The 13,824-nt window shown below is 37.3% G+C and overlaps 1 protein-coding gene across 1 annotated transcript; it reads right to left on the bottom strand.

Moving 5' to 3' along the window:
• Positions 1-8,423: 8,423 nt before the first annotated feature.
• On the bottom strand, positions 8,424-9,607 carry LOC127790438 (cytosolic sulfotransferase 12-like). The gene has a single exon (XM_052319958.1). The coding sequence runs from the start codon at positions 9,561-9,563 to the stop codon at positions 8,550-8,552; it is 1,014 nt and encodes a 337-aa protein (XP_052175918.1). The 5' UTR covers positions 9,564-9,607; the 3' UTR covers positions 8,424-8,549.
• Positions 9,608-13,824: the final 4,217 nt, after the last annotated feature.

Genomic DNA, 13,824 nt, shown 5'->3' on the forward strand with positions numbered 1-13,824 from the left:
TTTCTTATCCGTCCGCCCCTTGTCCGCCCAAGGCTCAAATGGTGATGCCGAAGACAGTATATAAGTGATCAAAAACTGATTCTGATTGTCGTTATTTTTCCATTAGGCTCTATGTATATTTATAGGTATCACACAGATATAGATAGACATATCTTTATAGGAATTTGAATCTAATTCAAATTCCAATTACTTATCCCATTATATTGTTAAAATTCAAATGTTAATGAATTTAAAACAAATTCAAATTCATAACATTTATCTTATCATTAGGAAACTTATCCTAATGTAACCGTAATTCTAACAATCTCCTACTCAAGTACATGGGATAATGCTCAACTCATCTTCTCATATAGGACGTCAAGGGGTGCGACCTTGATGACAATGATAAGAGTATTATATCAAACAATCACCAATGCCAACATAGTACTGTTGCAAAAAGAAATAAATGAGGGCAATGCCATCTATGCCTTAGATAATAAATAACACATCTATCAAATGCTTCCAATCTCTCAAGAGTAACTTTGAACAACATTTGATCATCAATCGAAGTTCTTACACTCATGATCAACACACAGATGATCGTCCGGACTATGAGTTTCAAAACTTACCTGATGTGATACAAATTATCTTTCCCAAAATTCGAATCAATCCATCTCTTAGTTTAACCACTTACCCAGACATGGCCCGCCTAACTGCTTTCTTGCTGGCCAATTGGATGACATGCTAAAGTAGTGTAATTGAACCTCAACTTCATAAAACAATTTTAGGTCAGAAGGCACATGTGAATAGGGTCCCACGCAGTGACAAAGAGAGAACAATCTTGTCACTTCCCTATAGCGGTCATACAAGCGCATGCTGTATGATATGCATGCTACGGTGGAGTTCCCACTAATTAGGGATGTCACACTCAAAACACCTGTACAGATGTTGGCCTAGTCACCACATAGGCACTAGCCTGTGTCACTCAACTCATGAGGACTCACATCTTGCTTTTATCAGGCTTAATTTCAAAATATATCCATATTTGACTTCTTCAAATAAGTCTCATCTTAGCCGTACTAAGGCGACAATAACGACCTTGAATACCCCTCATGTATTAAGGTACTTACACTGACCACATAAGTCCAAGAGTAAGCTGTCTCATCCTGCACACCACACAGGTGTTAGGGCGATCGTCCGCGTGAGAGGACCGATCCAAGCCTGGTGACATTCACGAACATATGCAATTATTTCTTTGTTTTCTATATCAACAACACAATGTCATATAACGAAAACAGAAAGAAGATAACAAATATCCATCAATATGAATGTCATAAACAGTGATCAAATGTAGAACTCAAATTCTAAGTAGTCCCATACGCCTCACATGGGATTCAAATACATTCCTGCTAAGAGGCTTTGTCAATAGGTCAGCCAACATTTCAGCACTAGGAATATAACTCAAAATCACTTCCTTGTCCCTGATCAATCCTCTAATGTAGTGATATCTTCTTCTTATGTTTTTTCCTTTATCATGGAATTTGGGGTCTTGTGCGAACTGCATTACAGCCGTGTTGTCGATACAAATTTCAACAGGTTCATCAGCCTGAGCTGTTACCCCGAGCTCTCGAAGGAAAGCACTAAGCTAAGATGCATGTCTTCCAACTTCTGAGCTAGTCACATACTCTACTTCTATGGTCGACTGAGCAACACAATCTTGCTTCTTGCTTCGCCAAGAAATAGAGCCTCCACCAAGAGTGAAAACATATGCTGATTTGGAGACACTATCATCTATATCTTTGCCAAAATCAGCATCAGTGTAACTACGTACTTTCATATCTCCACCTTGAAAAGCTAGAGCATAAACATAAGTACCACGTAGATACCTCATGATTCTCTTGACAACTCTCTAATGTTTCTCACTAGGATTACTTTGGTATCTGCTTACAAGCCCAACGACAAAACAAATATCAGGATGAGTACATTTCATAAGGTACATGAGACTCCCAACGGCACTGGCGTATGGTTTATTTTCCATAAGTTTCCTTTCTTCCTCTGTCTTAGGGCATTGACTAATACTCAAGGTGCAACCCTTATCAACCGGAGTATCAACAGGCTTTGAGTTATCCATATTAAACTGTTCAAGGATCTTACGAAGGTAAGTCTCTTGAGACAAACTCAAAAGCCTCATTGGGCGATCCCTCGAGATCTTAACTTCGAGGATATAACTTGCTTCCCCTAAATCCTTCATCTCAAAGACAGAGGATAGCCATTCCTTAATGGTGTTGATCATCTCCAAGTTGTTTCCAATCAATAAGATGTCATCTACATATAAGGACAAAATCAAGAACCCATCTTTTGTCCGTTGGATATACACACAATGGTCTTCCTCCATCATGGTCAAACCAATAGAGGTAACGGCTTCATGAAACCGTAGATACCATTGTCTAGACGACTGCTTGAGACCATATATGGATCGTTTGAGATGGCACATTTTGCCCTCTTTCCCTTCAGTAACAAAATCGATAGGTTGATCCATATATATCTCCTTGTCTAGTTCTCCATTGAGAAATGCTGTCTTGACATCCATCTGGTGTAGCTCAAGATCTAAATGAGCGAAGATGGCTAAAATCACGCGAATAGAGTCAAATCTCACCACAGGAGAAAATGTCTCTAAAAAATCTACACCCTCCATTTGGGTGTAGCTCTTCGCGATCAACCAGGCTTTATACTTGTCGATCGATCCATTAGCTCGACGTTTGATTTTCAAGACCCACTTGTTACCAATCGCCTTTCTATTTGGTGGAAGATCAACAAGTTCCCACACCTTGTTCTTATCTATTGAGTCAATTTCCTCTTTCATAGCGATCAACTATTGATCTCGGTTTGGGAGATTAAGACTTCTTCATAAGAAGTCGGCTCACTGTCTTCCGACATGGCACACATAAATACCCTTCTCTCAATATCATCGAAATGACAACGAGGGATAAGCTCACGCTGGCTTGCCTCGAATTACTTGAGTCTCCGTAGTATTATCTATGGGTTCACTCCCACTAACTGCAAGAATTCTCCCACTGACAAAAGGCACTTCCTCTTGTAACTCATACAATTGGGAATCCTTATCAACCTCACCAATTCTTGGGAACTTATCCTCAAGAAACTCTACATCCCGAGATTCTATCTCAGTCAAACCCCCACTAGGATGTTCACCATACATGACGTATCCTTTTGAATCTGCAGGATATCGAATGAACACCTTCTTGCTGGCTCTTGGTCCAAGTTTTCCAAACTTGTGGGACGTGCTATGAACATATCCAGCTGATCCCCAAGGCCGTAAGAGATCCAAGTTTGGACTTCTCCCAGTCCATAACTCATAAGGGCTAGAAGGCACGGACTTGCTTGGAACATAGTTAAGAATGTAGGCAGCAGTTAACAACGCATCTCCCCAGAAACTAATTGGGAGATTTGCCTGCGAAAACATCGATCTAACCATCTCCAACAAAGTCCTATTCCGACGGTTCTGCAACACCATTTTGTTGTGGAGTACTAGGAATGGTTAAGTGTTAAACTATACATTTTTCCTCACATAGACTTCTAAATTGATCAGAAAGATATTCACGGCCTCTATTGGTTCAAAGAGTTTTTAAGCTCTTATGCATCTGATTCTCAACCTCATGCACAAAGCGTCTGAAGCAATTTAAAGCTTCTGACTTGTGAGAAATCAGATACACATAATCGAAACGTGAATAATCATCTATGAAGGTAATAAAGTATGATGCACCGTGACGTGCTCTCACATTCATAGGACCGCATATGTCAGAGTGTACTAACTCCAAAGGACAAGATGCTCGGGAAGCCTTACCAAAAGGTTTCCTCTTGGCCTTACCGGCTAAGCAAGGCTCACACACAATAAGTCTTACTTTACTAAGAGATCCCAATAGACCTTATCTCGACAGCCTTGCCATCTTTTCTTAACCCACATGGCCAAGTCTTTTATGCCATAAATCACAATCAACATTTACGATAGAAGAAGTAGAAGAAACTAAAGCAATAGAATGCTTATTAAGAACATGATCCAAATTAAGTTTGAAAAAACCATCCACTAAGAAACCACCACTAAAGAATGTATCATCCAAATAGATGTTCATGCCAGTATCACGGAAAAGAAAAGAATAACCTTGTCCTAATAAACATGCTACCGATAATAGATTACATCGGACTCCAAGAGCATACATAACGTCCTTCAGGAGTAGAATCTTGCCATTCTTCTTCTTGAGCTGGAATGAACCAACTCCAAGAAGTTCTTCTTGTGTGCTATTCCCAAGCGTGATGTACTGAGTTTTCGCTGGCACCCGGTGGTAATCCACAAACCTTTCTTTCTCAACACTTATGTGTCGTGTTGCTCCTTTATCCACAATCCACTCAGGACGTGAGTATGCAACTAATGCAGGCGAGCAAACATGACTCAAAGGGAAATAAGAAGAGAAATGTACCTTCTTCGGCTCTGGACAATCCTGAGTGAAGTGACCATTCTTCTTACAATTATAGCATTTCAGTTTAGACAAGTCTTTCTTTCCACGTGCCCTTCTTTTGGCCTTCTTGTTCTTGCCAATCTTAGGTGTAGGCCCTGATGCCTTCGATCCTTGTCTGTTGTGTTTAGGCCCGAAGCCCTCACGTCTGTCGACCTTGGCTACAAAAGCCGTTGGATAGGTCGCTTCAACGCGCTCCACCTCAAGCTCCAAATGACGTGAAATATCATCAAAAGTTTTGATATTTTCACTGTGTGTCATAAGGAGCTTCATTTGAGACCACTCAGGGTCAGGCAAGGTTATGATCACCCCTAGGAGTTGCTACTCATCAGTAAGCGCTACTCCCGCACTCTGAAGATCTCTGATAAGTGAACTCATCACTCTCAAATGCTCAGCCATATTGTGCCTTGGGTCTTTAACATACTATTGAAATTTTAATTGTAAAGCACGAAGCTTTGTTGCAGATGTCTGACCAAAAGTGATCTTCAACTTTTGCCACATTTCCATGGCAGTCTGGCAAGACTCAAACTAGCCCATGAGGTTAACCCGCATGCTAACAAGCATCGCAAGACGAGCATAACGGTCCCTCTCAAGCCATTTGTCATAGGCCCGTTATGTAGCCAACGAAACATTTTCCCCATGCGGCACAGGATGTGAAGTCTCCAAAACGTCTCATACTTTCTCCATCTGAAGTAGATACTGAATCTGCTTCTCCCATGTGGAGTAGTTGGACCCATCCAGCTTATCTATCCTGGTCATGCTTCTAGCAACTGAACTGGTGGCCATTCATCACTGAATCAGGGACAATAAAAACATTCAATGCACATGTTCAAAGCAAACAATTAAATCAAACATTTAGCTATGCATTTCAGGATCAACAGATCGCTAGGCTTTAAAGTCATCACCCTTAATGCACAACTAAAATATTATGACTCAATTGTTTATGTGGAACTAATCCACAATATCCAACAATATATTAGGACCCACACAAGGCCCAAGATCGGTACTAAACCGAAATTAATTATCAATAAGCAAATAAAACAAAATATTTGTAGACAATAGATAATTAATTAAGTTAGCAAAAAATGCCACATCACATCTATTTATAATTTTAGACTCAAAATTAAACTTATTAATTTATGGTCTAAAAGAATAAATCAAACAAATATCATGACAATATTAAAACACATAATAAAAGTCATGAAAACAATTTTACTAATTACAAAAATTAATATTCCAGAATTAAATGTTCCTAAAAATAATTCTGATTTTTTTTAATCTCAACTTGCCGTACTTTGCTAGATTTGCAACTTGCTGCTTTCGTCGTTTCTGATGCACTTCGCCATTGTCTTTTCACTCCATCACTATTACTTGTTCCTTAGTCGTTAAGCGTTAGAACAGGAAAGGTGAAGAACGCGAAAGGTTTTCCCATATCTTCAAATTGCATCCTCCCTCATCCCTGACCACTTAGTTGACTCTGTTTCTCGTCGCCATTGGGTGCTTAGAACAAGAAAGACGAAGGGTTTCTGATCTGCAAGTCGCGATCACTGCGGTTGCTATTTCTTGCGAAGCAACTGCTTGTAGCGAGAAAGACGAAGGGTTGTTAGATCTCCAATTTACGCCAACAACTTTGCCACACTCAATTCCAATTCTCCTTTCTAATATTTATAGTTTTTTTAATTTACCCTTTACCCTTATATTTTTTTTAATTTACACTTTATCTCGCATTTCTATTTTCTACCTTTTTGAGAAAATGTCATTTCTCCATTTTTGTTTTATGTTGGAAACGTTTCTCGTTTTCATTTTCGTGCAACATAGATAAGAATACTATTTATATGGTGTGTTTTGTAATTTATAATTTATAAAATATAAAAGTTTTTATGTTGGATATTACTTGAAATGTGTACAAACTTTCATATCTTTTAAATAATTACTATATTTTCATGACACCATTATTTATATATATATTGATGTAATATTACATAATTCATAATAATCTTATATATTAAAATTTACAATAATTCTAATCACTATTATGAATTATTGTTATTTTTTTGTAGAACTATTATTGATTTTAGATAAAATTATTATAAATTTTATAGTATCATGTTAGTTTATAAATTTTGTTTGTAGATAAAATACTTAAATGTGCATTTAATTATGTTTGTAATAGTTAATTTTTTGAAATTTAATGCAATATTAAGTCGAGTAAATTAGGTATTACCCAGAGTAAGATATACAGTTACTTGAGTAAGCGTTTTTGATAGTCGAATAAAATATGACTTTAATCGACTACAACTTTCATTTAGTCGATTAATAATTTCAATAGAGTGACTCATACCCTATCTAATAATTTTTATATAACTAAGATACTTACTCGTATGTTGTTACTCAATTAATAATGCCTTCTTACTCGGCTAAATTTTCAAGCACAAAGACTTAGTATTTTGCTCATGAATTATTACTCGAGTACGATTTCTGATTACTCGAATAAGGAATGAATTACTTGATTAATATTTCTTTTAGTCGATTAGTGATATAAGTATAAAGACTTATCATTTTGGCCTAAATTTATTACTCGATTAAATGTTATAGTTAGTTGATTAACTCTTGGGTTATTCAAGTAATATTATTCCATTATATATTAAAGTAAAACAATTATTTAAACGATTAATCTCTTAAATGTTTAGACATTACTTAATTGGAAGAAAAAGTTAGTCGAGTACAACAATTGTTACTCAACTAAACATTTCCTTACTAGATTAAAATGATAATTATTCTATTAAACTTATACATGGGTTGATTAATCTTCAAATCATGGTATATCTTATTATTAATACATTCTAATGGAGAAAGTGTATTAAAGTTTTGCATTTAATTTTTCATTATCAACATTCTCAAAATCGAACTCAACAAAATTTAATGATATTATTATAATAATTTACAATTTGATGATTTCATGTTAAATAATATTTTTATAAAATTATAAATAAATTTATTAATATATTTATAAATGAGCCTATTTACGACTTGCTCGCGAGCTTATAAGTAAGCCTAATGCGAGGCTCTAATCGATTCTATTTGTGAGCATATAAACTGGCCTGCTCGCGAACCTTTAATCGAGGTAGGTCAAAAGTTGACGAGTCAACAATTATTGAGCTCAAGTTCAATTCGTTTACAATCAAATTTCAAAATTAGATTCAAACTCAATTCATTTACCTTAAAGAAACAAACTTGAATGAACTTTTATCGAGCCAAACATTAAGGTGCTCACAAATGGCTTGACTCATTTGCAACTCTAAAGGCATCGAAAGTTCGACGATTACGACAAGGAAAGGTAGTGATCAGAGAAGGTGAAAGGCCAATCGCAAACAACCAGAGAAAAAGTAGAAAAAGACAATTGGTTGGACGCATGTGCTATTGCAATTGATGACAATTACGAAGGGGTTGACAGCGATCAACAATGACAAGTGAACAAGTGGCTGACAGTTGTGGTGGTTGCGACTACAAAAAACATAGGTGAAGAATATGATTAAAGATTACAGATCTGACGGCTAAGATCAAAGGTTGTTGATGGTTTGCTTCAATGGCTCTCTAATACCAAATTATACGAATTTAGGATAATAAAAATTATAATCAAATCATCAAACACATAAAAGATTTATGTAGAAAACTCAAATTGAAGATGAAGAGAGAAAAATATTACTATAAAATATTAGTATAATAATTTTAGGGTATTGAATATATATTTATAGATCTAATACTTATTTATTGATATATATAAAAAAATATTATTTTATATATATTTATGTTCTGACTAGGAGAAGAGACAGAAGACATATATTCAATTGTAAATAAATCCTAGCTAGTCGAAGAGATTGGGTCGATGTATGCACCAACATAACAAATTAATTAAGCACGCAATAAATTAATGAAAATTTATTAGCAATCTTGGTAGACAATATAATGTACAATACGTTCGGATACGACAAATTTACGCAATCTGGAACAGACACACAAGAAGGAAAAGTAAGTAATTAATTAACCACACAATTTCATCCCCGATTTCCCCAACTTCTCCTCGCTGATCTTCTCCATCGTGTCTAACATCTCCGCCGTCAAGAAATTCTTCCAGTCGCCCACCTCTCCCCGTCGGAAAAACGCTCTATTCTCCTCCCCGGACGCCAACTTCCCGTTCTTGTTCACTTCCAGATTGCTCAAGTTGCCAAAACTACACAGTTTCACAATCTCATCTACTAGCCCCGATGCGTCTTCTTCCTGGGAAAATGGGCAGCCCAGAAACTCAGCCAGTTTCCTCACGTGAAGGTTGGGATTTTCTTTCATCTCCTCGTACGTCAAAATAAGCACTTTCTGGGGCTTTTCCAAGCTTTCCTCCCAATAACTCAGTACATGGTCCCAAAAGGGTCCACAAAGGCTCGCTCCCCTGCAAAACCTATCAAAGCTGTCTTCAAGCGAATGGTTCCCAAGATTCTTGGGCCTTAGCTCGTTTGTGAAGTGCCAAAGCGAAACAAAAGTGTCCATAGGGTTCCTGCATAGATACACAAGCTTGCAAGCCGAGCTCTTGACAGATTCTGGAAGAGATGAGATTGGCAAATGGGTCGAAAACAGCCTCGGAGACGCCAATGAGGCGAGATCCGGGACATTTTTGTCGACGTAGAGCTTCAGTTCCAAGAAGGGTACGAGGTCATGGGGACTGTTTAAGAGCAAGGGGTGGTGCTCGGCGGCTGCAGGAGGGAAAGCCTCCCGGTTCACTATAGCGAACACGATAGCCTTCAGCCAAGTGGTGCCGGATTTGGGAGTGGTGACAAGAAGAACGTCCGAGTCAAGAGCTTGGAAGTGTTGTTGGCATGCCAGGACTCCTTGCAGCTGCCTGGACGTGTGCCAGAAGCCCTGGTATTGATAGAGGCTCGACCCAACCCAGCCAGGTTCCCGAGGAAGGGAAGGCAGAAGTTGCCGGCATTCTAGGGTTAGCTCATCTTCTTGCAAGTACTTGGGAGCAGGAGGAAGAGGGATCACTTGGCCGGATGTTGGCATGGAGTAGCCGATGGCAGAACTAGTTGGAGCTTTGCTTAGGGTCATCAAGTCCTGGTGTTCAACATAAACCTGATACAAATATTTATATACTTCAATCCAAGAAGATAAATAGAATTAATGAAATTAATAATAGAATTGTGAAAGGTAACAGTCCAAGGAGTGCACTGCATGCACGTGAGGTCAGGAGCTATATTATATCCATGTCGAAAGGACACGATCCAATAAATACATATACATATATATATATATGTATATATATATTTATTTTGTTGGGATCAATATGCCAAATCCCTTCTTGTGAAAACCTGTAAGGAAACAAAATAATTAATCAAATACCAAATGCAATCACAAAAGTAAAAAAAAAACAACCAATTTGAGTGAAAAACCTTCTTAATGTGAGGAGTAAAAAACACATGACCGAAGTCTACCTAAAAGTTTCACTAATATCACCAAATTCGGATTACAAAATCCACTAAACAGTTACAAGAGATAAAAGATAAAACAGAATCAATCTTATCTCAAATCAATAAAGTAACTAAAGAGATAAGAAAAAACAAATCGAACAAGGAGGCAGTATGAAGATGACTTGATTCCCAAGGATCCTGCCCTCCAAAATAGATCTCCACCATTCAGATCTTGGAACCACGAGTCCAAAACGTACCCTCACTCAAACATACGTTTAAAATTTCAAATCAATCAGAGTACAAACGACCATCCGATCGACTGTTTGATTACAGTTGCACAGACGAGAATGAAGATCTAAATTTCTCCCAAAAGTTTGTTGTTTTTCTTTTGTTCTTTTCTTCTTCTTTCCCCACCTGTTATGCACAAATTTTATACTCTAAAAGGCTCAAAAAACCCTAATTCATTAAGGATATTTTAGTCCTGTGAAATAAATATATTAGTAAAAGAAACTAATTCATTCTTTTATGAAACGCCCCGATCATTACCGGGCCATCCTCCAACTAAGAGGGAAACTCGACCCAACAAATCTCCCTCTTCACAACTAGTTGAAGGAGATCACCATCTTGGTGATTGATTGACAAGTCTCAAGTTTCTTCTAAGGCATATAATGATTTTGTCAAGGTATCAACTCCATTATTATCCATGCGAACTTTTTCAAGTTCCAAAGCCTTGGTACTTAAAACATCACATATTCAATGACATCGAATATCAATATGTTTTGAATTTGAGTGAAATGTCAAATTCTTACCAAGGTAAATAGTGCTCTAACTGTCACAAAATAATACATAACGATCTTACTTGAAACTAAGCTCCTAACATATTTCTTCATCCACAACAACTCTTTGCATGCCTCTAGTGCAACACACTTTTGTCACTTAGATTATCATGCCATAGCTCCACTTGCAAATTTTACCAAGTACCCTAATGTAGATTTTCAAGAAACAACATCTCCAGCCATATCAGCATCGGTGTAATCGACCAATAATGGTTTCTCACCCCCAAAGGTAAGACGTAAACCAAATGTCCCATGCAGATATCTCAAAATCCATTTAACAACATTCCAATACTCTTTTCTTGGATTAGAAAGAAAATAACTAATTGTACCAACTACATGAGTTATGTCTAGTCTTGTACACACCATATCGTACATTAAACTCCCCACTACTGAAGCATACGAAACTCATTCCATGTCATCTTTCTCTAAATCTGTAGTAGGACTTTGTTAACTGCTTAATCTAAAGTGTGTAGCAAGAGGGGAGCTAACAACTTTAGATTTATCCATATGGAACCTCTAAAGCACATTTTCTATGTACTTCTCTTGTGACAAAGATAATGTCTTTTCTTTTCGATCTCGAACAATTCTTATACCAAGAATTTGTTTTGCAGGTCCCAAATCTTTCATAGCAAAAGACTTATTGAGTTGTTTATTCAACCGCACAATTTTAACTAAATTCTTTCCCACAATCAATATATCATCAACATAGAGCAACAAGATTATAAAATCATCGTCATAGAACTTTTGCACAAATACACAATGGTATGAAAGGTCTTATTATACCCTTGCTCCCCTATAACTAATTCAAATTTCTTATACCATTGCCTCGATGCCTATTTCAACCCATAAAGACCTTTCTTCAAACGACACACATAATCCTTCCTTTCCTCTTTAACAAAGTCTTCTGGTTGTACCATGTAAATCTCTTCCTCCAAATCACCATGAAGAAAGGCTGTCTATACATCAATTTGCTCAACCTCTAAATCAAGACTAGCAGCTAAACTAAGAACAACGCAAATGGAATACATCTTCACAACATGGGATAAAATCTCATTGAAATCAACTCCCTTCTTCTGGCTGAATCCTTTAACAACTGGTCTAGCCTTATACTGAGGTAGCAAACTACGTTTTTCATGCTTAATCATGTACACCCACTTATTCTGCAAAGCCCTTTTTCCCTTAGGCAACTTTACTAACTCGAACGTGTGGTTCTTGTACAAAGAATTCATGTCATCTTCCATGGCTTTCCACCACTCTTCCTTGTGTTCATCTTCCAAAGCTTCATTAAAGCTTTCCAGTTCTCCCCCTTCAGTAAGTAACACATACTCACTAGGATCATCTCTCGTAGATGGTCTTCGATCTCTCGTAGATCTTCTAACTGGAGGAGGGTCCTCGGTAGTTAGTGTCTCAACATGATCATCATTACCAACACCATCATCAACCTATGTAGGAGTATCTATACTACATGAATCAATTTGAACCTCATCCTCAACTTGACCCTAAATAGATGTAGCTTTAAATTAACCAAATCATCTTTATTCTGAACTGATTTTTTTGGACTTATCAATATCTTGAATGGTCTGATCTTCAATGAACACAACATCTCTACTCCTGATGAGTTTCTTATCAACCGGATCATAAAACCTGTACCCGAATTCATCCTGACCATAGCCAATGAACACACATTGCCGAGACTTTACCCCAAACTTGGACCTCTCATATTTAGGAATGTGAACAAATGCCTTGTACCTAAAGACCTTTAAATGACCATAGGAAACATCCTTACCTATCCAAACCCTATCTGGAACATCACTTTGTAAAGGCACGCTCGGTGACAAATTTAACACATGTACTATAGTGCTCAAAGCCTCACTCCAAAACGATTTCGATAAATTTGCATGTGAAAGCAAGCACCGAATCCTCTCAACAAGTGTTATGTTCATCCTCTCTGCCAACCTATTCAATTGAGGTGTCTTGGGTGGCGTCTTTTGATGTCTAATACCATGCTCTCAACAATAAGTATCAAATGGTCTAGAATACTCTCCTCTATTGTCAGTTCGGATACACTTCAACTTCTTCCCCATTTATCTCTCAACCAATGCTTGGAAGTGCTTGAAAATACTCAATACTTGATCTTTACTCTTCATATTGTAGGTCCACATCTTTCTTGAGTGATCATCAATAAATGTGACAAAATAAGATGCACCACCAAGAGACATTGTCTTCATCGAACCACACATCGGAATGTATCAAATCAAGTATTTCTGATTTTCTTATGAGAGAAGAAGATTTGAATGAGACCTTATGTTGTTTGCTAATCAAATAGTGACTACACTTTTTCAAGTGTACATTAGAGATTCCTAGAATTAGCTCTTTGTTGGACAACACAAACATTCCTTTCTCACTCATGTGACCGAGCCTCTTGTGCCATAACTCAATAGCACCATCATTTTTCATTGCATTCACAATGTCTCTAAAAAGTTTAGCCTGCATCACATATTAAGACAAAGATTTGTTACCTCTAGCCACAACCATGGAACCTTTTGTAAGCTTTCATTGACCATCATTGAATGTACTACAAAAACCCTCATCATCAAGTCTCTCGACTAAAATCAAGTTCAAACAAATATCCAGAACATGCTTAACACCCTTAAACACACAAGTCTAGTACCATTACTAGTTTCTAAGAAAGCATCACCTATGCTAACAATATTGGCCATACCATCATTACCCATCTTAACGGAATCAAAATTACCTGAGGTATATGTAGTAAAGAATTTCCACCTCGATGTAGCATGAATAGAGGCTCCACTATCAATGACCCGACTGCTCTCATGGCATGCAAGATTCACAACATTTTCATCAAGAACAACAAGAAACTCTTTGGTAGTGGCTACCACGCGTTACTCATTATCTCCTTGATTCTTTCATTTTCCATTTTTGCTGTCTCTATTTAGCTTCCAACAGTTCTTTTTAATGTGCCCATTTTTTTATGGTTGTGGTAGCATTCTACGTTGGCAA

Source organism: Diospyros lotus, chromosome 14 (assembly GCF_014633365.1).
Source record: "Diospyros lotus cultivar Yz01 chromosome 14, ASM1463336v1, whole genome shotgun sequence".
Classification (NCBI taxonomy): domain Eukaryota; kingdom Viridiplantae; phylum Streptophyta; class Magnoliopsida; order Ericales; family Ebenaceae; genus Diospyros; species Diospyros lotus.

Bases quoted from the DNA above. Each gene is read 5' to 3' on its own strand.
- LOC127790438 (XM_052319958.1), bottom strand. From the start codon at position 9,563: ATGCCAACATCCGGCCAAGTGATCCCTCTTCCTCCTGCTCCCAAGTAC.